The 27,862-nt window shown below is 37.6% G+C and overlaps 1 protein-coding gene across 5 annotated transcripts; it reads right to left on the bottom strand.

Moving 5' to 3' along the window:
- Positions 1-175: 175 nt before the first annotated feature.
- C19H5orf34 (chromosome 19 C5orf34 homolog) lies at positions 176-27,862 on the bottom strand. Of its 5 annotated transcripts, none has more exons than XM_025270546.3 (14): positions 27,522-27,860; positions 24,940-25,070; positions 23,642-23,931; positions 23,398-23,487; positions 20,432-21,075; positions 16,967-17,068; positions 13,214-13,337; positions 11,219-11,310; positions 10,262-10,331; positions 9,443-9,613; positions 8,914-9,008; positions 7,257-7,355; positions 4,198-4,238; positions 176-588 (listed from the first exon to the last, which is right to left on the bottom strand). In XM_025270546.3, the coding sequence occupies exons 3-14, from the start codon at positions 23,834-23,836 to the stop codon at positions 395-397; spliced, it is 1,917 nt and encodes a 638-aa protein (XP_025126331.3). In that variant the 5' UTR covers positions 23,837-23,931; positions 24,940-25,070; positions 27,522-27,860; the 3' UTR covers positions 176-394. The 5 variants fall into 5 exon arrangements, with proteins under 5 accessions (XP_025126331.3, XP_025126330.3, XP_006056267.3 ...); XM_025270545.3 differs by having other exon boundaries at positions 27,669-27,860; XM_006056205.4 differs by lacking the exon at positions 24,940-25,070.

Genomic DNA, 27,862 nt, shown 5'->3' with positions numbered 1-27,862 from the left:
TTTCATAGATCTGCTGAAAAATACTTGGAGAGACTAAATAGCAAATGACCAATGCACACAATTCTGCATATTAAAAATAAAAAAAAATCTTGATTAATAGTGAATGCTCCACAAGACAAAACAGCAACAACTCTAAAGTTTTATAAAATTTTCTTCTCAAATCTGAGATACATTGTTCAAGTTTCTTAAATGGTTCTTTATTAATAATATACAAATATATATTTTAAAATTTACAAGTTAGATAAAACACCTCCAAAGTTAGATATCATTTCTCATATAATCATTGTACACAAGTCATGTATATATATAATTTCTCGGCTTTCTAGTAATATTCTACCAATCACTTGAAATAATATCCTCAGGGTTTAATAATATATTGTACTAATTCCATTTTTCACCATTTAGAGTTTGATAGAAGATTGTCAATATCCTGAAGGATTTCAGAGGTTTTTTTCAATGCCACTGATACACTCTTTTCATTAACTTCTTTTAGCAAGGTTTCTGAAGATTTTGGTTTACAACGATCCAAAGACTTTTTGTTTTTCTTGTTAGAAGTCTGGTTTAGGACACCACTATTCTCCAATAACACTAAGTTGCTTAGTTAAGGAGCTTTCCCCCTATACAGAAAACCTAGCCTTCATATTAAAATATTATTTTTCTATTGGGAGGAAGATCTCTTGGATTCATAATAGAGTTGGGATGTCAGAATTTATCAAGTCTATCCCTTATATAAATGAAGAAACTAGTTAGAATATAAGAAGGGGAAAGGAAAAGACAGTATGTATGTCTGTATTTGGATGGAAGTTTGGTGACAGGGAGGAAATAAAAGAATTAAAATCTTAGTAACATTTCTTTAAGGGCTTCCAGGTAGCTAAGAATCTGCCTGCAATGCAGGAGACCGAGGTTCGATCCCTGAGTAGGGCAGATCCCCTGAAGGAAATGGCAACCCACTCCAGTATTCTTGCCTGGGAAATCCCATGGACAGAGGAGCCTAGGGGTCTACAGTCCATGGGGTCGCAAAAGAGTTGAACGTGACTTAGTGACTAAACAACAACATTTCTTTAAGTGATGAAGTGATTTGGGAATGAAAGGGAACAAAGTAGGGGTGAGAGGAATATGAACAATCTGTGCAGGGTATTTTTAAATAACTTAAAACATCTAGAATGAAAATAAATGTGTCCGCTATTTCAGACAATGGCACCCCACTCCAGTACTCTTGCCTGGAAAATCCCATGGACAGAGGAGCCTGGTAGGCTGCAGTCCATGGGGTCATGAAGAGTCGGACATGACTGAACGACTTCCCTTTCACTTTTCACTTTCATGCATTGGAGAAAGAAATGGCAACCCACTCCAGTGTTCTTGCCTGGAGAATCCCAGGGACGGGCGAGCCTGGTGGGCTGCTGTCTATGGGGTCACATAGAGCCAGACACGACTGAAGTGACTTAGCAGCAGCAGCAGCAGCAATTTCAGAGCTACTTTATTTGAATAGGATTACGGAAAAATAAGAGGATAAAAGAAATTTAGATAAGCGGGGTAGGAATGCACAGAACAAAAGGTTTAACAAGAAAAAGAAGTAGGAGTCCAGTCTAAGCTGGTAACAGAGGAAGTTCCTGAACTCACCTCCTCCCACAAACACACTGAATCTACGTTACATACAGAGCAATTCTGTCAGAAATGTAGGAACTACCCAAGTGACTGCTATACACTGAATGAATAAGAAAACATCCGCAATGAAAGAAATGGGTAAGAATGAGACAGGCTTTCACTATAAACCCCACTCTCAGCACAATAGTGGGGAATTCACAATTCCCAGCTTCACTCTGAGGAGTAAAGGGTTTAGACCCAAGATCTAATGCTTCCATTTTTTAAGACTTCCAAGTGTGGGACAGGCCCCTAAAACTCCTAGCTCTGAGCAGACAAACACTCATCTCCCAATCTTTCCCTAAAAGCGGCCTGTCTGCTACTTTAAAAGCTTCTAGGACTTCCCTGGTGGTCCATTGGCCACTCTCCCAATGCAGAGGGCCCGGGCTCCATCCCTAGTTCTACTCAGGGAACTAGATCCCACATGCTGCAACTAAATATCCTACATGCTGCAAAAAAGATCAAAGATCCTGCACGCTGCAACTAAGACCCAGCGCAGACAAATTTTTAAAAAGTTTCTAATTTAGCACACACCTAGGGGCAGAGTATGATCCCCCGCAGAGGAAGGCTGGCAGGTGATATCTCCATATTCCTTCTCTGGCCTGCTCTAGGTTGTTTCTGTCTCCCTGGAAGGAGCTTATACACAATAGAAAAGATCAATGAAAAAAGGCTGGCTTTTTTTTTTTTTTTGCAAAAATAAAATGAACAAAACTTTAGCTAGACTTATCAAGAAAAAAAGAGAGCTCAAATTAGTGAAAGAGGGGAAATTACAACCAATACCATATAATACAAAGGATCATAATATACTATGAACAATTATAGACCAACATATTGGACAACTTAAATGGATGGATTCCTAGAAACATACAACCCACCAAGGATGAATCCAGACCAACTGCTAGTAAGGAAATTGAATCAGTAATCAAACACCTCCCGACACAGATGGTTTCACTGGTGAATTCTACTAAATATTTAAACCAATCATTTCTAAAAAACAGAAGAGGAGAAAATACTTCAAAAACTGATTTTACGAGGCCAGGATTACCCTGATAACCAGAACCAGATAAAGACACTACAAGAAAAGAAAATTACAGGCCAATATCCCTGATGAACACACATGCAAAAGTCCTCAACAAAATATTAGCAAATTGAATACAATAATATATTAAAATGGTCATATACATGATCAAGTAGGATTTATTCCAGGGATACAGGGATGGTTCAACATATGAAAATATGATACACCACATGAAAAATGAAGGACTGAAGTCATATAATCTCAATAGATGTAGAAAAACACTCAACAAACTGGATATAGAGACAATATACTTCAACATAATAAAGATCATATATGATTAGCCCATAGCTAATATAGTCAACAGTGAAAAGTATACCACAACAAAAGATCCTCATGATGCAATGAAGATCCCACATGCTGCAACTAAGACCAGATGCAGCCAAATACAGACATTTTTTAAAAAGAAAAATAAAGTTTATATATATATATATATATATATGTGTGTGTATGTATGTGTGTATATATATATATATATAAAGATATAACTAGTGTTGGTAAGGATGTGGAGAAAAGAGAACCATTGTGTACTCTGGGAGAAATATAAATTGGTACAGCCACTATGGAAAACAGTATGGAAGTTTCCTCAAAAAATTATAGACAGAACTACCATATGATCCAGCAATCCCACTTCTGGGTATATATATCCAAAAGAAATGAAAACAGTCTACTGAAGAGAGATCTGCACTCCTATGTTCATAGTAGTTAAATATGGAAATAACCTATTGTCCATTGTTGGATGAATGGATAAAGATGATTTCCACATATATACACACAATAGAATACTATTCAGCCATCAGAAAGAAGGAAATCCTGCTATTTGCAACAACATGGACCTAGAAGGCATTTTGCTAAGTGAAATAAGTAGAGAAAGACAAATATCAATACTATATGGTGTCACTCATATGTAGAATTTTTTTAAAAAGTCAAACTCAGAGAAACAGAATGCAGAGTAGTAGTTGCCAGGGGCTGGGTGGTGGGGAAAGAGGGAGAAGTTAGTAAAAGCATATAAACTTTCAGCTATAAGATGAATAAAGTCTGAGGATCTAATGTATAACATGATGACTGTAGTTGATAATATTGTGCTGTATGACTGAAGTTTGCTGAGAGGGTGGAAATCAGATGTTCTCATCCGTCTTGTCCCCAAGAAAAAGAGAGGTGGAAGATATGTGAAGTGATGCTTGGGTTAATTAACAAGATAGGGTAATCCTTTCACAATGCGTATGTGGGTCATGTCACTGTGAGGTACTATTTAAATACCTTACAGTTTTTTCAATTATACCTCAATGAAGCTGAAATTTTTAAAAAAATAATAGTAAATAAAAATCATACAGATTTTACAAAAAAAAGAAGTCAGAGACAGTTCTCAGTTATAATGTTAGGACATAATTATATAAGTGTGAAAGTCTCCATATGCTAGCTTAAGCCTACAAGGGAAAGAGAGAAATTGTGCAGGACATTACATTATGCTTAAAGGATACAATTAAACTTCTGTATCTTTTCAAGTTCAGAAGCCACAGACCTGTGCCAAAAAAAAAAAAAAGGTTAATGCCAGTTGTCTGATTCTCTTATATCCACAATATTTCAAATAAGCATAATTAATTTTTTTCATAAAGATTAGAATTTTTAACAGAGAAGAACCTAGAAATTAAGAATTCTCTTTATATTGACTTTATTTAGCCACAGATCACCTTGACTCAACTGATAGTCTTTCACGAGTTAGTGGGCTTCCCCGATAGTACAGTGGTAAAGAATCTGGTTGCCAATGCAGAAGCTGCGGATTCAATCCCTGGGTCATGAAGATCCGCTGGAGGAGGAAACGGCAACCCACTCCAGTATTCTTGCCTGGAAAATTCCATGGACAGAGGAGCCTGGCGGGCTATAGTCCATGGGGTTGCAATGAGTCAGACACAACTGAGGATGCACTCAAGCATGAGTGAGGCAAGTGAATAGAAATCCTCCATCCCAAGGACTTCTGAATTCAGTATAGAGGTTGGAAGGTAATGAGCCTTTCTGGTATAACTCAGTACTGATCTGGCATACCTTCTACTTTCCTCTACAAGGTTTATTCAAACTTTAAAAAACTACTAAAATCTCATCACTGCTATGAAAGAAATGCTCTCTCCTTTGAATTCCTATACCATTATGTTAATTAATCATAAACTTCTTTGTAATGCCTTTTCTTGATCAATTTAACTTTTTAATCTTCACACCTAGATAGTTTCTTTGGAGGAGAAGGGATCTTACACATACAGTAAGACCTCATTTATATGGAACTTTTAGGGAATGGGTGGTCTCTAGAGCTAACTTTTTATACAACTGAATTCGGTGTCCAAACATAACTATTTTCTATTAAATTTCTTCTGGAATAGACTAATCATTTCATTGTTTTCTTAAACGAAGCATACTAAACATTCTTTTCTCTTTGGCTTGAAGGGTTAACATGAACACTGACTCTCACCATGTTCCATAGAAACAGGCACTGGCAACCAGTATTGGGTAGAGGGCTGAATGTGTACAAATCCAGGAGAACCTTTTATGTGTATGTTGCCTTTTCCCTCATCACTAGATGAAACGTGAGCACTGGCACACAACTAGAAAATAGTGTAACTGTACTAGCTCTCTGCAAAATTAATGAGGACATTCACGTCTAAAACATCTCTCTATTCAAGTCACTAGAAAAGTCTTTTCACAGTTCACAAAAGGGTAAAAGACTTGTCTGCTTTACTGACTTTATTATATACAATGGACCTTGTCAGCCTGCACTCTTCCCTTGTACTCCAGCCTATGGATGGAGAATAAGAGAAATATATCATCATTTTAAGCATCTGTAGTAAAGACTTGGATGTGACTTACTCTAAAACCTGCTGACTCTTCATCATTGCAAAACACACACTCCCTCCACTCTTTCACACATGAGAAGCATTTTCTGGGTGTAAGCAACAACACAAACTACCTTTAATGCTGTTGCTCATACGATAAGTCAATCTCTTATGAAATATCTCCTATTTTTTGACAAGTATCCTTATTAAAAAGTCGAACCAGTAAGCTAATAATAGAAGTTGAGTTGGAAAAAAAATACTGAAATACAATTTAGGTAGTTGTTTATTATGTGACCTCTTCTCTTCCTTCAACCCTTTCACTTTTATAAGAAAACAAGAATCACAGTGCAGACGTCTTAGGCTTTGCGAGGGGAATGGAGCTGTTGCATGCACTGTATTTCCCTTCCCCACTCCTCAATTTCTTGTCTCCCCTCTGCTCCGCATTGCTTCCACCCATAACTGCTTTCACCAATCTGTACTTCTCTCAACAGCTCAATTCTCAGTTTGTCTTGACAGCTACCCTCTTCTAAGCTTTCATACAAAAAGGCTAACGTTTTATAAATTTTGACAGCTAAGCAATAATGAAGTAACCAATTTTATAGCCATGCACAATTTCCCTTTCTTCCCAACCATATTTTTTGCTAGCTACTCAGGCAACTTTTCTGTTCCTACATAGCTGAAGAGATGGACCAAAGCTGAATCCTTAAGATATCTGGGTATTCAAATAACTGATTTGATTGTACCTCTTTCTCTAAGTAACTCAGGAAAACGTTATCACCTTAATGTTTATATTCTTCACCACACTATGCTAAGTACCTTACAACTTAAGTTTATTTTTTGGCCACACCACAGGCATGTGGGATCCTCTTCAACCAGGGACTGAACCCACACACCCTGCAGTGGGAAGCATGGTGTCTTCCACTACTGGATGGCCAGGCAAGTCCACAACTTACTTAAATTTAAAGCTTCCTAAATTTTTCCTGGTATCCTCCTTTTGTAATATACCCACAGTGACACTGACTTTCCCAAGGATCTTTGTTTTTGTCATTTTTTCCCCATATAGGAACTTACAATTCTCTGAAGTCTGAATTCCCCTTATAAGATCTATTCCTATCCATCAAAGTCACACTACACCCAAGAAACAAGTGTCTGCTCCACAAAAACGTCTTACTGTCTCCACAAGCCAAAATATCCTTTTTCATTTCTATACTTGCTTCCTCTCTAAATGTCTTAACTCCTTCAAAGCCCAGTTCCAGTCCTCTGCACACAGAAAGGTACACAGGAGGGACTGAAATCTTGCTTTATTTGTTGATTTGTCAATTAATTTGAGGGAGACAATTAATACAATAGAAATTATTTAAAAATCAAGTTTTTCTGAAAGCTTGTTAGTCAACATTTTATTTCCTTTAATATTACTAAAATATTAAAAAAAAAAAAAAAAAACTCTAAAGTTTTCTATAAAGTATCCAGGATGAATTTTTTACACTAAGAGTCACCCATTTTGATATGAAGTTTTCAATGCAGTTTTCTGATCTTTAGATGAAACATACTATGATGAAATGTAATAAATGAGATATCCAATTAAAGATAAATTATTGTCAAGATTTAAGCTATCAAAAAAAAATCATACTGGTTAAATATATTTAAGAGAAAGTTTTCTTGGGGAGAGGATTAGTTGGCTCTTCTACACAGATTAAGTTTAAAATAAATATAAATACCAGCTTTCTTCAGGAACAGAAGATGAAGGATGTATGGGTATTTCTTGCTGACTAATCTGGGTCAGCCTTCTGCACCATGATATTACTGTTGTCACATATCTAGATTGAACACATTAAGAGAGATGTTTGAAAAATGAAAATGTAGAATATTTATAAAAATCTTCAAAAAATTATTAATTTGGGGAAAAAATTCTAAAGTAGGGCTATTTGAAAATTTGTTTTCATTGGTAAAAGAAAAAGGCCAGTTTTTCTCATTCATCAGAAATGATTTACATTCATGATTAATAAAAATGAGATTTAAGAATCAGAACAAAGGTAACACTTAGATTTAATTCAAAGTTCAAATGCCTAAATTCTCCTTTTAGTTTCTAAAGTAAAATGAGTTTCATTAAATTTTATCACGAAAATATCTCTACATATATGACTAAGTGAGTATTTACTTTCTAAAATTTAAACCAGAACACACCTATTAACACACACACATTCATAATTATATATAACTCATTGGATATACAAAGTAAGTATCAAGTTCAATAAAATGAATGATCTGGAATGACTGGCTGAAATAAACAGTATGCTTGCTAAATACAAATTTGCTTATCTTTTTAGGCAAATTATTGAAACTACCAATAAATGTTGGAGCATTTAAATTAAAATGCAATAAATCCCAACAGGAAAATAAATTAAGAGGTAAAACAGCAGTTGTTTTGTGAGGATCCTCAAGTAAAACTGCTGACATGTCAAGAACATCACAAGAAGAATGATTATTATAACAAATTCCATAAGCCAAAAAAGAAAAAGCACACTCATGAAAAAGCTGATTTCAATAATCTTCTCCATTAAAAAAAATTAATTTATTTATTTATCTGCTCTTAGTTTGCATTTGCAGCATGTGGGTTCTAGTTCCCTGACCAGGTCTCAAACCCAGGTCCCCTGCGTTGGAAGCACAGAGCCTTAGCCACTGGCCCACCATGGAACCCCTAATCTTTTCCATTTAAGAATAATCATCAGCTAGTTTATTTCTCTTTATAGAAATATACATAAGTTTAGCTATTTGTGGCTGTAAACTTTATTTCAAATTGGTTAGCGGATTAATGGGCTTCCCAGGTGGCAGAGCGGTTAAGAATCCACCTGCCAATGCAGGAGATGCAGGAGACATGGGTTCGATCCCTGGGTCGGGAAGATCCTCAGGAGTAGGATATAGCAACCCACGTCAGTATTCTTGTCTGGAAAATTCCATGGACAGAGGAGTCTGTAGTGTTACAGTCCATGGGGTTGCAAAGGGTCGGACACAACTGAGCATGCACACGCTATGGGATTAATTAGTTAATTCGTTAACACGGCTGACCACAGTCCAACCTCCATAGCAAGCCAGTTATAACATATTTATTTTGAAAAATCACTAGAATACAAATGGAAATGATTAAAGCTGATCTGATCTATTTAGTTATGCTAGAGGACAATATAATTGTAAATTCTGAAACCTGCTGAAATGACTTCAAGCCACATGGAAAAACTAAAAGTATATATATAATATTTAAATGTTTATAGGCTTCCTCTTGGTCTAAAACTAAGTTAAATAATATAAATGCTTCCTCCATCTAAAAGGAAGTTATTTACTAACATGAAGTTATTTTTTTTAATTGTTTTTCAGTACCTTTCATATGGTCTGGGATGTTGAATTTGAATTAACTGATTTTGTCCATCAGGAAAAGTTAACTTACACCAACCTAAGGTGAGACCTCGATTTACCTGAGGAAACAAGCAGGAGAGGTAAGTTTTATTATTCTAGAATTGAAAAACAAAACAAAACCTCCTTCTTACTTAATTTTCAATTAAAATAAGTAGATGAATCATTAAAACTTTATTTTGACTAACTTAAAAGTTATATTTTACAAGGGATATGGATATTATTTAATCACCACTCTTATATAGGTAATTATCAAAAGAACAAAAATACTAATCCTTTTCTCTATAATGAAGTTATCTTTATAAAAATGAGGATTTGTCATACCTTTCTGATTTTTGATGGGAAATCCAATGAGCTTAGTAAAGCCTCTTGACAGATTTTATACTTCAAAAAATAAACTGAGATAGTGTAGAGAACATCATGTTTTCTTTGTACTATTTCAACAGATTAAAAAAAAAAACTGATAAAGAGAGATTTCAGCCTGAAGTATAATTACCTGTCTCTTTTCAATAAAAGAGCCAAAATTCCAATTCAGGGTTAAAGTAATGCCATCTAAAAAGACAGCATGTACTTTGTCATCTGAGTACGCAAGAAACCTTCCCACGCCGGGCACGAACGATTCTCTCAAAAGCAAAGGCAGCACACTGCCGTCATTTATTCCAGGCACCTAAAACCAGAAAATAAAAACAGCAGGAAACAGAGTTATGCACTAACAAGACTGAAATGATAAATGAACTCTGAGGCAACTTCAGATTCTCATTCAGAAGTTGAATATTGCAGAATCCTTAGACATGTTCTGACTTTTCCGGAAGTGGCTATCCAAGAGTCCATTATAAGCAGATTAAGTTCTAGTATCTTTGGAAAGTCACCATTCTGCTAAACTTTATATAGAAAATAGACAAAGAATAGGAACTACAGCAACACAGAGATTTATAATCAAAGTAGTATAAATACAGAAATCAAGGTCTGAGAATCACTTCCTCCAAGTCAACATTTAAAAAAAAACTTACTTTTACAGTTATGAACATAGAGTAGTGTAATATGTTTTAAAAGAACTGTTTTTACCTACTTCAAATTCAATCAACTCCCCTGCCCTTCCCCCTCTCCTAAGAAAGAAGAAACAAAAACAAACTATATAAAGTAAAAGCATAATACAACAGGCATTTTGTAGTGTTTATTAAGTGGATTTTTTAATAAACCAGTACTAATGTGACAAAGAATTTCTCACATGACTTGGATGAAAGTAATTTGAACTTATAAGTATGTACACAAATAACAAAACGATTAAAAATATCTTGCTTTTAAAATAAGATACCATTTTCCAGCAGCATACACGGTAGTTATGGCTTAAAGAGAGCCTCATCTTGGCACAATGCTGAAGAATTCTGTGAACAAGAAAAATACTTAGACATTTGCAAATATTGTCGTTTTCCAATTCTAGCAACCCATTCTCACTGCTATAGAACTTGAGGCAAGTAACTCATTTCCACAAAAATATGTTTGGACCTCTTTTCTTCCTTAAGCTCCTAAAAGGGATCTACTTATTGTTGCTTCTCTTTGTGCTAATCTTACACAGTTAAGGTTATTCCTCTAATTTTTGGCAATGAAAAGAATCCAAATGGAGAGAATTTTCAGAATTTGCTCTTTTTAAGAAGTGACAGACGCACAGCACGTGAAAGGTATGGTATAGACCAAGGGTGGCGGGGATGTGAATCAACTTCCCTGGAAAATCAAATGACCAATTCCACTCCTTCAAATCTACTTTGGAAGTTGCGTAGACATAAGTCTATAAAAACAATTTAGTTGAACAATCCACTTTCATCCCTCTAGGCACCACAGACTGATTAAGTAATTAAAAAACACATGAGCCAGAGAACCAAGCTACAGTTCGTCTTCTGTTCACTCAGAAATCAAGATCGCTTCTAGGACAATGAAGAAGTATGACGATTTAGAAGTATCATCACACCGTCAGCTTGATCCCAAGGGACAACAACGATGCCTCAAGCACCCAGAGAAAAGGCACATGTTTTCTACTAGCGGTTGCTCACCACATATGGATATTTCTCCATATTTAACTTCAAAGCCAGAAGTACTCTTACAATGACATCGTGAACACTTTATTTTATAAATGATGAGACCAGAAAAGCTGACAGATTTTACTAAAGACATTTCCGCTATACCTATCAATTCTTAACCTTATCCTAAGCACTAGAAAATGCATCATGTTTCTCAGACATACAACACCAAATTCAGCTGAACAGGAAGCACTTACCTGGTTGCCTGTGTAATTAGAGAACACACAGAAAATGGACTTCCTGGCCTATCCGGAGGAAGGTTATTTACTGAGTAAGTTTTCTCTTCTTTCTGAAAATTAGTTTAAAATTAAAAAAAAAAAAAACCTCAATAATGAAGTTTGGCCATTATTACTTAGCTATTTTTTTCTTGAAATATTTATCTACATAGTGACAAGGCAAGCAATTATTTTAACTTAATCAAAAGCCCATAAAAGGTAAATTTTAAAGGTATTTTATGATGCTTTTCTACTTTCCCAATTTTTTTAAAGTCTAAAATTTCTCCTATCAAAAGTCATCTTATATAAAAAGTATAGTCTAATAGCCTATAACTTACTGCTCAATTTAAATCTTGGCTATACTCAAATTAACAAATTAATTTCCCTGTACATTAATAGGAAACCTACTATATAAGTGCCCTTTTCTCTTTAGATATACCCAAAAGGCTATTGTATAAGCTTACAGAACTATTTTAATTGAATGACTATATCATTTTGTCATTAAAATTTTTTTTATTTATTCGGTTGAACCAGGTCTTTGTCACTGCAGGCAGGGCCCTTAGTTGCAGCAGTGTGATCTAGTTCCCTGACCAGGGATCAAACTGCACTGGGAGCACAGGAGTCTTAGCTACTGGACCACCAGAGACGTTCCCCTTTTGTTGTATTTTATTAATGGAAGAACTGCTAGCTTGTGTAAGAGAATATTATTTACAGGCTCAATTTCTTGAATTAGAAAAAAAAATGTTTTTTGTTATTTCTCTGAATAAATAAATATCACAACAGCAACAAGTAACATTTATTAAACAGATACTATGCGCTGGGTGCTATGCTATGTAGTTTGTAAAGGATCATCTCATTTACTCCTCAAAAAAAGCATGAGAGATATGAACCTAATGCTGGAGGGCGAAGTAGCAGTAGAGACCTGAACTAAACCACAAGAGAATGTAGCTCATACTTTACTATCAGTGAGAGAAGATGGGCTTTGAAGTCAGAGCTGGATTCATTTCACAGGTGTGCCACTCACTAAACTACAGTGATGGGCAGGTTAGACAAACTTTTGTTAAGCCTCAGTGCCTACAACCTACGAGACAGGAATACTACCTGCAATCCAGACTGTCCCAAGGATTAATGAAATAATGCATTTACAAAGCATCTGGGACAGAATTTAGTCTACAGTAGGTAGTCAAAAAACAGTCTCCTCGTTTATCCTGGACTATAGACTTGAGTATCTAAGTCTCTACTGGATATCACAAAGACATTTCAGCTTCAACATATCAAAAATGAAATTACCTTCACTTCAAAATCTGCATTTATTCCCCTGCTTCTTGGTTTTCATTATAATCTCAATAGTTTTATACTTAATGTTGGTCTGCCCGGCTAGAATGGAGCTCCGTGAAGGCAGGGGCTTTATCTTTTTGCTGACTTCAGTGTGTGCTGTGCTTAGTCACTCAGCCATGTCTGACTTTTTGTGACCCCCTGGATTGCAGCCCGCCAGGCTCCTCTGTCCGTGGGGATTCTCCAGGCAAGAATACTGGAGGGGGTTTCCACGCCCTCCTCCAAGGGACCTTCCCAACCTCAGCATCTATTAGCACAGTGTGCTAAGTCACATGGTAGGCACCCAAAATATCGCCCTTCAATTATTTATGTTTTTTTCAAATATCACTCGTTTCAGTGTTTCCATTTGATGAGGTCTATGGCAAAAGAATGACTGGTAGTAAAATTATATTAATTCTCTAGACTAAGAAGTAGTAGCAAGAAATGCTATAAGAGATCAAAGCTCCCATATATATATTCAGCATTATTTGGAAACAGCTATCTATCAAAAATCTTCTTGGGCCTCCCTGGTGGTCCAGTGATTAAGACCCCTTGTTTCCACTGCAGGGGGCATAGGTTCAATCCCTGTTTGGGGAAGTTTCCCATGCACACACTGTGGCCAAAAAGAGAAAAAAAATCTTCTTGATCTTATTGACAACATACCTCTTCTGATTCTTCTCGAATGGAATAATATGTAAAATAGTTCCCCAAATAAGCTCCTTCTGATTTGAAAACAGATCCATCTCCAGGATAAATCTCTATTGAGTTCATATGTTTATGGGTAAGTCTAGGGAAAAGAAATAATCATTAAAAAATTTTTTTCTTATTGAGATTAAAACATACATGAAGGCAATTTATAGAAGTCAGGCACCTTATCATCCTGGTATTCCACTGACAGTCACAGTGGCTGGCACAGTAAAGTCACCAAAGCAATGCCTACTGCATAGGAGTTAAATATGACAACTCTAGAACCTAAAAATAATATTATTCTGTAATAATGAAACTAGTAGAATCAATACCTGATTAATCAGATTAGCTATGTGTAAATGGAGCCACCCTAAAAGAAGGTGACTGACTGTACCTGGAGCAGCCAGGTACAATAAAGGTATTGGGTATGTAATGTATAAAAACTCAAGCCAAGTCAATTTATTGAAACATGTATAAAGAATATATTATCAGAAGTGGGTGGATTTAGGTCCCATTTGTTTATTTTTATTTCCATTACGCTAGAAGGTGGATCCAAAAAGATATTGCTGTGATTTACATCAAGAGTGTTCTGCCTATATTTTCCTCTAGGAGTTTTATAGTATATGGTCTTACATTTAGGTCTCTCAATCCATTTTGAGTTATTTTGTATACGGTGTTAGAGAATGTTCTAAGTTCATTCTTCTACATGTTTTCTAGCACCACTTCTTGAAGAAGTGTCTCTTCCATTGCATAGTCTTGCCTTCTTTGTCATAGATTAATTCACCATAGATGCTTAAGTTCATTTCTGGGCTTTCTATGTGTTCTAGTGATCTATGTGTCTGTTTTTGTCAGTACCATACTGCTTTGATTATTGTAGCTTTGTGGTATAGTCTGAAGCCAGGAAGCCTGATTCCTCCAGTTCTGTTTTTCTTTCTCAAGATTGTTTTGGCTATTTGGTGTCTTTTGTGTTTCCATACAAATTTTAAAATTATTTGTTCTAGTTGTGAAAAATGCCATTGTTAATTTGATAGGGATTACACTGAATCTGTAGATTGTCTTGGGTAGTATAGACATTTTAACAATGTTGATTTTTTTAAATCCAAGAACATGTGTGTGTCATCTTCAAATTCTTTCATTCAGTGTCTTATAGTTTTCAGAGCACAGGTCTTCTGTCTCCTTCAGTTCAGTTCAGCACTCAGTTGTGTCTGACTCTTTGAGACCCCATGAATCACAGCACGCCAGGCCTCCCTGTCCATCACCAACTCCCAGAGTTCACCCAAACTGATGTCCATCAAGTTGGTGATGCCATCCAGCCATCTCATCCTCTGTCGTCCCCTTCTCCTTCTGTCCCCAATTCCTCCCAGCATTAGGGTCTTTTCCAATGAGTCAACTCTTAGCATGAAGTGGAGTTTCAGCCTCAGCATCAGGCCTTCCAACGAACACCCAGTACTAATCTCCTTCAGAATGGACTGGTTGGATCTCCTTGCAGTCCAAGGGACTCTCAAGAGTCTTCTCCAACACCACAGTTCAAAAGCATCAATTCTTCGGCACTCAGCCTTCTTCACAGTCCAACTCTCACATCCATAAAAAAACCATAGCCTTGACTAGACAGACTTTTGTTGGCAAAGTAATGTCTCTGCTTTTGAATATGCTATCTAGGTTGGTTATAACTTTCCTTCCAAGGAGTAAGTGTCTTTTAATTTCATGGCTGCAATCACCATCTGCAGTGATTTTGGAGCCCCCGAAATAAAGTCTGACACTGTTTCTACTGTTTCCCCATCTATTTCCCATGAAGTGATGGGACTTAGGTAGGTTTATTCCTAGGTTTATTCTTTTTGATGTGATGATAAATGGGATTGTTTCCTTAACTTCTCTAAATGAAATTTCTCTAAACCTAATTAAACATAAAAGGTTTGCAGAGCAAAGGAAATCATAACCAAAATGAAAAGACAACCTATGGACTGGGAGAAAATATTTGAAAATGATGCTACTGACAAGAGATTAATTTCCAAAATATACTAACAGTTCATGCAGCTCAATATCAAAAAAATAAACAATCAAAAATGGGCAGATCTAAGTAGACATTTCTCCAAAGAAGACATACAGATGGCCAAGAGGCACATGAGAAAATGCTCAAGATTGCTAATTATTAAAGAAATGCAAAACTATAATGGGATATTACCTCACAGCAGTCAGAATGGTAATTATTTAAAAAATGACCACAAATAACAAATGTTGGCAAGGATGTGGAGCAAAGGAACCCTTATACAATGTTGGTGGAAATGTAAATTGGTACAGCCATTATGCAGAACCGTGCAGTGGTTCCTTCAAAAACTAAAAGTAGAGTTACCATATGATACAACAATCCCACTCCTGGGCACATGTCCCAGGAAAAAAGATAAACACACCCCAATGTTCCATGCAACACTATTACAATAGCCAAAACATGGAAGCAACCTAAAAGTCCATCTACAGATGAATGGATAAAGATGCGATCTACCTGTCTATGTATATACAGTGGAATGTTCTTGGAGAAGGCAATGGCCACCCACTCCAGTACTCTTGCCTGGAAAATCCCACGGACGGAGGAGCCTGGTAGGCTGTAGTCCATGGGGTTAATCAGTCATAAAAAAGAATGAAATACTGCCATTTGCAGCAACATGGATGGACCTAGAGATTATCATACTAAGTGACATAAGTCAGACAGAGAAAGACAAATGCCATATTTTTTTCACCTGTATGTGAAATCTGAAAAAGAAAAAAAGATAAAAAGGGACTTATTTATGAAACAGAAATAGACATAGACACAGACATAGAAATAGACACAGACATAGAAAACAAATTTATGGTTACCAAAGGGGAAAGAATCAAGGGGGTGGATAAATTAGGAGTTTAGGACTAATAGATACAAACTACTATAATAAAATAGATAACCAACAGGGACCTATTGTATAGCACAGGGAACTACACCGAATATTTTACAATAAACTATAAGGGCAAAGACTCTGAAAAAGAAAAAATATATACATACTAAAGTATACTGAATCACTTTACAGTACACCTGAAACTAACGTAACATTGTAAACCAACTGTACTTCAATAAAATTATTTTAATAAATTTTTTTTTAAAAAAGAGAGAGAAGGGGGTGGGTTTTCATGCAGGAAAAGGAGAACCCAAAAGAAAAAAACTTCACAAATTTCTTCTAGCATTATTTACAGAAGTGAAACTCTGAATCTAGCCAACACTAAGTACTCCAGTCACTAGAGGTATACTTTGTGGTAGAATAGGGATAATTCTATAGAATAGTTTAGATACAGAGGAGATGGTCAGTGAATATTTGCTGCATGAATGATATCCAAAATCTCTCCTGGGCTAGTGAACTTCTTCCCTAATTCCATGCTCAACAGGCAACCCTCTGATATGTCTAAGATGGCAAGGTCCCTTTTCTTAGAAGGGGTATCCTAAATAACTGGCAAAACATTTCATTCTCAAGCAAAACGAATCCCTCACTGGTTTTGGTGTTGTCACAAAAATCCTGTGATTGTGGTTAATGTGAGTCAGTCACAAAGCCCCTAGGTGCACTATGAGACCTGAAAAACACAGGGCCAACACAGGACAATGGTGGTCCTGGCAAAACTGTATCCTCTTGGGGGAGTCCATCTCCGAGGCCAGTTCTATACCCTCTGTGATATCGCTAAATAGTTCCAAATGTAACAGAAGAGCCTTACCTATAGGTAACACCCTTGTACCAAACCACTTTGACTAGTTCATGGTAGGAATATTCCTCTTCACCAAACTGTTTCTGTGAAAGTGAATCAGAAAAGTTCCACCTGTGAAGGACAAAAATCCAAACTATTAACTCTGGCTGCTTGACAGAATTACCTTTAGAATTCAACAAAACAGTGCTGCTGTAGTAAGACTTATTTCTTGCTTATATTAGATTTTAAAAAAAGTAAAAATACAAAATTACATTAATAAAATTTAAAACTACAGTTGACCCTTGAATAACATGGGGGTGGGGCACTGACGCCAGTTGTAGGGAAAGAGCAAATTAGCCAAGATGGCGTGGTCAGGCTCTCTCGCCCCATGGCCTCTTGCTCTTGTGCCGTTTTGTAAATAAATAATGATTATGTAACAGCTGAGATCATTTATAATGCTGCGCATCAGGAGGTACTTGCTCAGTCACAGGTTACTCTGTGCCGTATGCCTGTGTGAGCTCCACCATGAAAGCCCTGGCTTCTGCTGAATCAGGGTTACACTGGAGTGGCATCATGGTCATGTTATATGAGGTAATGTTATGCCTGTGTTATGGCTACACTATGGTTATGTTATGGCTGCTACTCCAGCTGCTGCATCAGCCAGGAGAGACGCTGTGTTATGCCAGCCAGGAGAGAATAACGTGTCTGCAGTTCGTTCCTACAGCTCCTTAAGTCTTCTTCCAGCCTCTTAGCTCACGCCTTGCCTACCCTGGGTTCAGCAAACAGTGTGAACAGCAAGATCCTGTGCTGTGAACAGGATCAGCAATACACCAGTGCAGTAGGAAACCAAGTACTATTATCTCTGTTTCAAAAACAAAGGAGCTGATAAATGACTCACCCACGGGCAGGAAAAGCTGAAACACTTTGGCTAAAATCAGGACTCAAACCCTAGTTCTGCTGATTCCACAAACTGTGATCTCTAGTCAAACACAAACTCTCCCCCACATTTAGTAACTTAAATATGTAAAAAATAAAAATGCAGGTACTATATTTATTGAAAAAAATCTGCATATAAGTGGACTCACATAGTTCAAATCTGTGTTGTCCAAGAGTCAACTGTAATCTTATTTTTCCACATATTTTCTTAGTATTTTTAATAATCTCATTGTTGAATCTCAGCATAAACATATGTTAAGTTTTACTAACCTTAAAAATTTAGGATTCAAACAGTAAATATTTACTGAAATACTTATGGTGGGCTAGATACTGTGCTACACACACTGTGGATATTACACTCAAGAAAGCAGACATGGGCCCTGCCCTCAGTGGAGAATTTTATCTAGCTCAGATATTAAACAGAAGATACTGAACATAAAGAAAGGAGAACTACTGGATGCTGTGGATTGTATGGGCTTCCCTGATGGCTCAGCGGTAAAGAATCTACCTACAATGCAAGAGACCCAGGAGATGTGGGTTTGATCCCTGGGTTGGGAAGATCCTCTGAAGGAGGAAATGGCAACCCACTCCAGCATTCTCGCCTGGGAAATCCCACGGACAAAGGAGCCTGGTGGGCTATCCACCAAATGGTCACAAGAGTCAGACACAACTGAGCACACACACGCACTTCGGGCTTCTCTGGTGGCTCAGTGGTAAAGAATCTGCCTGCTACACAGGAGATGTGGGTTCAGTCCCTGGGTCAGGAAGATCCCCTGGAGAAGGAAATGGAAACCCACTCCAGTATTCCTGTCTGGGAAATCCCATGGAGAGAGGAGCCTGGCGGGCTACAGTCCATGGGGTCACAAGAGTCAGACACAACCTAGCAACTAAACCACCACCATGTACTGTATACAGTCTAGTCCTATCTAAGAAATAAGGCTTATGCTAAGACCTGGAAATGAGCATAAGTTAGTGAGCTTAGAGTGAGAAAGGGAGTGTTCCAGGCATAGGAAAGAACAGGTGGTAAAAGAAAGGGGTAAAAGAAAGCTTGGGCAAGCATTTGAGGGATGGCGAGAAGTTCAGTTTAGGGATTTCCCTGGTGGTTCAGTGGCTAGGACATCATGCTGCCAATTCAGGGACCTGGGTTCAATCCCTGGTAAGGGAACTAGATCCCATATGCTGCAGCTAAAAAGATTCAGCAAGCCACAACTAAGACCCAGCAGAGCCAAACATACACACACATTAAAGTCCAATTTAGTATAGAGAGAGCAAGGGCAGGAGGGGTGAGGATTACAGATCCAGGAATGGACCAGATAATGGAAGGCCTGTTAAGTCGTGTTTAAGGATAATCAAGTTATTGAGAAATTATTCATTTAGAAGCGTTAATCTCTTTTCATGTATACTAACAATACTGGAATTCCCAATTCTAACTAGATAATCATGACAAGCCTAAAAATAAGTCCTGCATTTTGTTTTTCAGTAACAAACAAGTACTCAGAAAAGGACCTGAGATCATATCCCAATTCTACAAGCACCAGCTGTGAGACTTTGGTCGGGTTAACATTTCCATGTCTCAAGTTCCTCTACAGTGTGGGGGGTGATAATAGTACTTACCTCAAGGGTTGACTATGAGGATGAAACAGCTAAAGTATGACTGCACATCACACAAAGTAGTGGTTTGTGCTATTATCATTATTACTATACTACTATACAGAGTTCATGTTAAAAATCTGTAACCATTAGGTTATTCATCTCTTAGTGATGGTAAAAGGTTTGTACCTAGCCATCCAGAAGTCTCTCCATGTTTATCCCTTTTGAAATGGACATATTCATGTATGCTGCACACGTGCTAAGTCATGTCAGTGTGTCTGACTCTGTGTAACCCTATGGACCATAGCCTGCCAGGCTCCTCTGTCCATAGGATTCTCCAGGCAAGTATACTGGAGTAGGCTGCCATGCTCTCCTCCAGGGGATCTCCCCAACCCAGGGATTGAACCCACATCTCTTATGTCACCTTCACTGGTAGGCAGGAAACCTAGGAAGCTGCCCAGGAAACCCAGACATATTTATACTGAGTTAACCAAAGACAAGGGTATTCTCTGAGGCTATATATGAATAAGGATCATGGACACAAGGATCATGATCACAAACTTGTCAGGTCCATGCTCTAGCAACAGAAGTAACAGGGTCCACTGAGCAGCAGCTGACATGTCTTAGAGCTGGTTCCCACAGAATTCTGTGCCATCACTTACTGCACTTTATCAAGATTTTCGGTGACAGGGATCCCTACTAGACTCTAAGCTCCTAGAGAGCACAGACTCGGTCTTAGTCATCTCTACAGTCTCCGTGCTTAACAAAGTACCTAGTGTAGTATATAAAGGAAGAAATATAAGTAACACATTAGCTAGGGACATTATTTCCTATCTGTTACAAGCAAAGTTTAAGATCAACTGAACTTTCCTTATGCATGGTATCAGATGATTCAGATAGATAAATGATCCTTAGGTGAGGTCTGGTTTTGACAAAAGTGTTAGGACAAATAAATCATTCTTCCATTACCTGTGCAAGTGTGGGGCAGGACAGCTCAGTAACAGGGCCCTGGGAAGAACAGAAACTTCTTTTCCTCGTTCCTCAGAAACATCAGAAGTTAACATTCTCTTCTGGGTGATATCTGCATCAATTCCAGACATACTGCTGATTTTATTATGAAAATGAAGTGCTAAAGACAAAGGGTATTTCCATTCCTCCGGACAGGAGGCCACAGACCAGCACTGCTTTACCCATGTGTATACACATGTGTCTTTCGTACGAGGTGAAGACAGCACCTCCCTCCCTTTGGCTCCATTCACACAACTCTTCCCTGAAGGTTCTTCGGATTTCATGATCTGATGATAAAGTTCATTTTCTTTATTCTTCAGTCTCTGTCCTGATAAACTTCTATGTGTACAGATTTTTCCAGCTTTTTCAACTTGTTTGTCCTTTTTGCCTTTATTATTTATTTCGGACACTTCTATAGATGAGTCTGGCTTCTGGCTTACTTTACACAAAAAATGTACTGTAAATTCATGCTGAGATTTGGGCAGGCAAAGGTATGCGTGACCATCTAAAGATGATACCCTCACAGTGCCACTCTGCATACATGTCATGCCATCACCAGTGTCAAGACTGGGCCATCTCACTTCTGAGACATCAGTCAAGATACGCTGAGACGAGAGGAAAAAAAGGAATGGTATTTTTTGTTAACAGTACACGTTTTCCATCATTTGATACTTAACATATTATGGAAGAAAGCTCTTAAAAGTTTTATCCTTTACCATTTAGAAAGAATGAAAAATGTCAGTCTATATATGGTTTTCCAGAGAACATTTGATATTATTATCTCTCTCAGAAAAGTAGAGACAAAACACACACACACACTGACAAACAGGACAGAAAAGAAAAAGAAAAATCATCTTGATGATTTTTAATGGCAAACATATTCTGATTTAAAGTGTACAATGCATCAGAGATAAACAGATTTGCAGCCCTTCCCCAAAAGTCTATTCTGAAAAGAGAATATAAATGGGAGAAGACCAGCACAACTGTATGAAAAAGCAACCATACCATAAATGGTATGGAACTAGCATAAAAACCATCAACAGAACAATTGAGAGAATACAGAATCAGACTCAACCATATCATAAAATGTTACATATGGTAACATAAGGTTTTCAGAACAAGGGGGTAAAGGGAGAATTAAGTATTTAACAAATGGTACTGAAATTATTCAATAGCATTGGGAAATGCTATCTCAAAGGATTATCACATGGACTAAATAGGATAACATGTATTAAGGTACTTGTCCTACAGAGCTACATCACACACTAAAATAAATTCCAGGTGCCTTAAAAGGTAACAGTAAAAAAAAATCAAATTGCTCAAAGGTAAACTGTTCTGAACCAACAGCAAACAGATTTGTAACAGGTAACAGAGCCTGCTGCATCTTTTCATACAAGACAAGAACAGTGAGTGTCATATAATGGTCTTTTAACCAGTTAAGCTTGCCAAATCACATATTTCATCTTCCATTTACATAAAACCTTAAAACTTACAAAAGCCTTGTAAATTTACAATGCTGTCTGTGTGTACAGATGTTAGTGTGCTAAAATTAAGGGTAGTAGTCACGTCATTTGCAGCAACATGGATGCAGCTAGAGATAGTCACACTAAGTGAAGTAAGCCAGACACAGAAAGACAAATACCATATGACAGCACTTACACGTGGAATCTAAACTGTGGCACAAATGAACCTCTTTACAAAACAGAAACAGACTCACAAACACAGAGATCAGACTTGGTGAGGGAGTGGGGGAGGGATGGACTGACTGGGAATTTGAGGTTGGTAGATGCAAACTATTACATTAGAATGGATAAGCAATGGATACTGCATAGCACAGGGAACCACAGCCAATCTGCTGAGATAAACCATAATGGAATAGAATATTTTTTAAAAAATGTATATATATGTAAACTGAGTTATTTTGCTGTACAGCAGAGGCAGCAAAGACTAACACAATATTGTAAATCAACTATACTTCAATTAAAAGAAATACAAAAAAAGTAAGGCCAGTATTCATTGATGGCAAAGGTGCTTTATAAGGATGATCAGTTAAGACAATTGTTTTCTAGAATTAGACTATCTAATGCAGCATCAGCAGCAAGCTATATAGTTTCAGTGAACTGTTACTCAAAAGATACAGTGGAAAAATGGCCCTGTAAACAAAGTTACTGGCTTACAAATTTTGACTCCTTTGCCATGAGACAATGTAATAGAAAATTACTCAGCAGGCAGGCAAGCATCATGTCTACAGCAGAAAGTGGTTAAGGGCCACAGTCTTCAGAGTCAGATAGACTGGGTTCAGATCCTGACTTTGCCATTTAGAAAAACTGCATGGACAAATTAGGTAAACAGTCTGAGATTTAGTTCTCTCATCTGTAAAAAGGGGCTGATAGTAGTCAATATACCTGTTCTGATTGTTTGAACATCCATTTTGATTAGCAGATACCCATGCCATACTGAAGCTATTAAAATTTTTCTATATCATTCCTAGAACTTGGCTCATAGTAACCCCTCAAGAAATGATGGTAATTATTACTCCTAAAAGTTGAAAATAGAATAAAACGTGTATACCTATAAGTAATTACACATCTCTCCTACATATTAATTACACATAAGCTACTGAAAATGGCCACATAATTTCTTAATTTTGATACCTTCGAGAATCAGGAAATCGCCAATCTATAAAGTTCTGAGTATAATCCTCTGATACAAAAAAGATAAAAAGGAAAAAAGGCACAGAGATACACTATGTAACTTCTGTATCTCAAGGGACAAAATATCAGTTGAAAATATCAGTCTGTTGAAATGTACAGGCCTACGCATTGCACAGCAACATGTCCATGCTCAGGGACATGAAGGAAAAACCTAAATATTAAACTACCAGTTTGCAATCACTTGTCCTTGAATATTTGTTTAAAAAATATTACCGTTTTCATTTCAGAAGGTATGATGCTTTCAGATAAAAAAGGACAGGTAGCAAAAGAGTTACGAAAATCGAGGGCTCCTTGTAACTGCTCCTACAAAAAAAAAAACACCAAGTAATTTAAAAAAATGATTTGAAAATCCATTTAGAATGACAGTAATCCAGAATACTAGCCACTTTCTATATTCTGGACACCTCAACAATATTTTAGTATGAAAAAGAGTAGTTTTTGTGTCATCTTTACTTACTCGATAAGCGCTAATAACAAAGTGTGTCCTTTGGCGAATTCTTTCTGGCTGTTGTAAAGGATGTGCTGAAACAGGAGGTGCCTTTTCAAATAAAAATTCAGAGCCGCAGGGAGAAAGCTGCAATCTGGAACCATCAATATATTGCACTTGCACGGAATCATCTTCATAAAGTACCATTTGCACTTCAGCCGCCATTACTGTGACTGTGGATAAAATGTCCTTCCAAGGCAAAAGGCTGAAGGAAACAGCAAATACGGTAGCACCAACAGTTCTCTTCACGTACAAAAGTTCTATAAAAATAAATGGATGAACATAAGCACAACACGCTGCCACTGAGCTTACTTTTTTGGATGAAAAGTGATGATCTTACCCTGACCTGACCTGAATGCCTTGATTAATCCCGAGGGCTTTACCTCAGTAGTGTGGGAAGATAATTGGGAGGGGGAAGACAGCCCACCAAGTTATAACTGCCCTTATTTTAGTAGCTTTACTTCTGAAGTTTAACTTCTGAAAATTGGATGCTCAGGATCTCACTTCAAATAACAAGCAAATTCCATCTTTGCAAAAAGAATACAGCAAATCAGAGGCTTCCCTGGTGCTCCAGTGGCTAAGACCCCATGTTCTCAATGCAGGGGTCCTGGGTTTGATCTCTGGTCAGGAAACTAGATCCCACATGCTACAAATAAGATCTGCGGCAGTCAAATACATAAATAAATATTTTTAAAAAAGAAAAATGTAGCAAATCATTTGTAGTACATGTAAAAGGCAGGCCAAAAGTAACTATTTGGCCCACTTGAAAATAACACCTGGATTCCTGCCACTAACCTGGCATTATGGAAGTAGCTCCATGTCACAACTCAGAAAGCTAACTAATCACCTAGTGAATTAGATTCATCTTATTCACTGAATTCAATTTCCTCTTCTTTACCTCTAAAATGTCTCTGTATTTTCACCTACGCTTTCCACATAGGTATGATGGAAGGGGAATGAAGGGGTTGGGTTCCATACACACTCTACCAGTTTCTAGCTATAAACTTCAGGTTGGTTGTTTCCTTATTTGTAAAATGGGGGTAGTAACAGGATTGCTGTGAGGATTAAATGAGACAACATATGTAACAGTGCCAGTAGTGTGAATGCTGCTTTGCAGGAGATCAATAAATTTTATAATTCTTTCTAAAACTAACTGCATCCCCTACTAGGACATTATCTCCATCTGTTACCCAGGTGATCAAGTTTCACCTGACCAAAAAAAAAAAAAGAATAGTAACTTTTCATAGATACCACTTTCCCCAGCTTACCTCTGTTTCCTACCAATAAACTTCTCAGGTGTAGTATTCACTCAGTGTCAACTTTCTTTGGTCTTTTTTTTGGCCGAGCTTCGAGGCATGCAAGATCTCAGTTCACTGACAAGAGATCCAACCTAAGCCCCCTGCATTGGGAACATCAGTCTTAATCACTGGACTGCCAGGCAAGTCCCAGCGTCCACTTTCTCTCCCAACAATCTTCAGTGCATTGCAATCCAGCTTTCTCTGTCACCTCACTACTGAAATTGTTTCACAATGGTCACCCCTATCTTCTTACACCCAATGACTTCAGTCTTCATCCTACTAAACTAGCCAATATGTGACAGTGTTTTCTGTCTTTCTTTGCACCAAACTCTCTTCTGCCTTTTATGTAAAAGGGGTGGGGGTGCCATGGTCCCCCCTACCTTGCCTCTATATCTGTTCTTCTTAATAGCTTAACCATTGCTCTTCTTCACCATTTCTTAAATCAAGGGATTCATCAACACCTGACCTTAGTTAGTCCTCATTTTATCTCTTCTTTCTAGATACACTTATGTTGCTTTTATGCCCACCCTTAAAAGGTTTTTATGCCTTTTAAAAAAATCTTACCCATTTCACTGTATGTAATGAGCTACATATGATATAGCCTACAATCTTTGGCAGAGTATGTCAATATATAAATATTAAACCACATGATCTCTCCTGAGGAAATTCACACAACTTTAATCATTCTCTTTCTCTAGAGAACGTCCAAATCTACCTGACCTCTCTCCTGAGCATCCAGCTGCCTCCAGGAGCTCTCTCCATGTCCTGGTTCCACAGATAAATCAAACTCAACATCACTTCCACTCAAGGAAGACTTCTGTTAATACCCTCAAATTCACTTTTATTCTTAACTCCCTCAATGCCAACCTACAAACAGTAGCTAGAAGGACCTTGTAACATAAAAATGAGATTTAACCCCTTCTGACTTAAACCCAGTATTTGCACTTAGAATAAAATCCGGATTCTTAACCACAGCCTATAAAAGCCATACAATCTGCACCTATCTACTTCTTCAATGTCTTCTCCTAACTCTCTCCTTGTTCAGGACACTTTAGCTACATTGGCTTTTTAAATGTTTTTTTAAGAAGCTGTAACACATCGGAGAAGGCAATGGCACCCTACTCCAGTACTCTTGCCTGGAAAAATCCCATGGACGGAGGAGCCTGGTGGGCTGCAGTCCATGGGATCACTAAGAGTCAGACACGACTGAGCGACTTCTCTTTCACTTTTCACTTTCATGCATTGGAGAAGGAAATGGCAACCCACTCCAGTGTTCTTGCCTGGAGAATCCCAGGGACGGGGGAGCCTGGTGGGCTGTCGTCTATGGGGTCGCACAGAGTTGGACACGACTGAAGCGACTTAGCAGCAGCAGCAGCAACGCATCTCAGAACCTTTGCACTGTTCTTTTTGCCTAGCACTTTCCCCAACTCATCACATGACTGGCTCTTTGGCACCATTAATATCTCAGCACAAATATCTAACTTCCTCAAAGGCCTAACCTGACCAGTTAAAAGTTGTTCCCAACCATGACTTTTTATCCATTTCATCGTTTTTCTTCATAACATCTATTACTATCAAAATGGGTTCTATTTATGTACTTGCTTCTTGTCTTTTTTCATGGGGCTTCCCTGGTGGCTCAGATGATAAAGAATCTGATAAAGGAGAACCGCGTTCGATCCCAGGGTCATGGACAGAAACTCAACGAGAGCAGGGACTTCATCTTTCTTACTCACTGTATCCCTGGCATCTAAAACAATACTTGGCCAATAATAATAAGGGTGCAATAACTATTTAATCATAAATATATAAGTAATATATAAGAATATATGAGTGAATTTTAAAATTCTTGCTTCTCCTGAATTTGCAATTTGAGTCAATGGCATCTCAATTTGACTTCTTAGTGTTTCCCTTCACACCCTTGTGACAAGTCCTGTTGATTCTGTATGTCTCTCCCATAAATCTGGCTCTTCCTTTTCTATTGCTGGTCAGCTTTTCCCTCCACTCCTGTAAACCGTCTGGGACCTTTTCCCAGTTTTCCGCCTCTCCAATCCATTTCCAGTATTTCCCTTATTGGTAATTTTCTACAACCCAGACCATACCAACCACTTTACATCACTTTTTTACATACTTGTTAACTGGCAATAAATACTCATAGCATTAAATATATTTATATTGCGGCTATATGTATCCTATATACGTACGAGGTCCACTTGCTATTTCAGAAAAAACAGGTGCAGATACACAGTCGAAAAATATATTTTCTCATACCAACTGGAAAAAGGCCTCTATCTTAAGCCAAGATTTTTTTTCCAACAGCTTATTCTGGTATAATTGTTACTTAGATTATTTAAATAATCAAGCAGACACAAGAAACAGTGAGAATATCTTAAGTTCTTGCCATCATTAATAATAATAATAATCTGCCTCCAACCTACATTTCCAGCGTCATGTCTACTTTGATCAAAAATTTTGTTCTCGACATTAACGGGAACCTCATCAAACGCATATCTACAGGAAAGGCCTCATACAAACAATCAACATCTTCGACTCACACAGCAAGCAGTTCTGAGCTTTAAAGCCGTGGAAACGAGGCCAGTCAATGGCCCTTGTGCTTTAGTTTGCCAAAATACTCGGAGTAGCAGCTTGTGTTCCTGCCTACGACGCTTCTCGAGGAGTATTTATTGAATTTGACAAGTTACCAGCAAGTGATGTTTCTCGATGAAAGAAAAGTCATAACCGAGAGGAATTAAGGCTACAGGGAGGAGGTTTGGCGGTCTCTCAAGTCCGAGTAGCCAGGGACAGCGGCAGCTGCAATCGCGAAGACGAACCGAACGCAAAGAGTGGAAACTCAACCCTTCCCGTACCCTAGGAAACCCGCCCGTTTTACAAAGGA

The sequence above is a fragment of the Bubalus bubalis genome, chromosome 19 (genome assembly GCF_019923935.1).
Source record: "Bubalus bubalis isolate 160015118507 breed Murrah chromosome 19, NDDB_SH_1, whole genome shotgun sequence".
Taxonomy (NCBI): Eukaryota; Metazoa; Chordata; class Mammalia; order Artiodactyla; family Bovidae; genus Bubalus; species Bubalus bubalis.
The sequence above is the reverse complement of the archived record's forward strand: the minus strand, read 5'-3'. Positions and strand labels throughout refer to the sequence as shown.

Bases quoted from the DNA above. Each gene is read 5' to 3' on its own strand.
- C19H5orf34 (XM_025270546.3), bottom strand. From the start codon at position 23,836: ATGGCGGCTGAAGTGCAAATGGTACTTTATGAAGATGATTCCGTGCAA. The intron at 11,311-13,213 runs GTATGTTGTCAA...ACTAATTTTCAG, and splicing joins TTCGAGAAGAATCAGAAGAG to AAAGAAGAGAAAACTTACTC. The intron at 9,614-10,261 runs GTATCTTATTTT...TTCTGGTTTTAG, and splicing joins GTGTATGCTGCTGGAAAATG to GTGCCTGGAATAAATGACGG.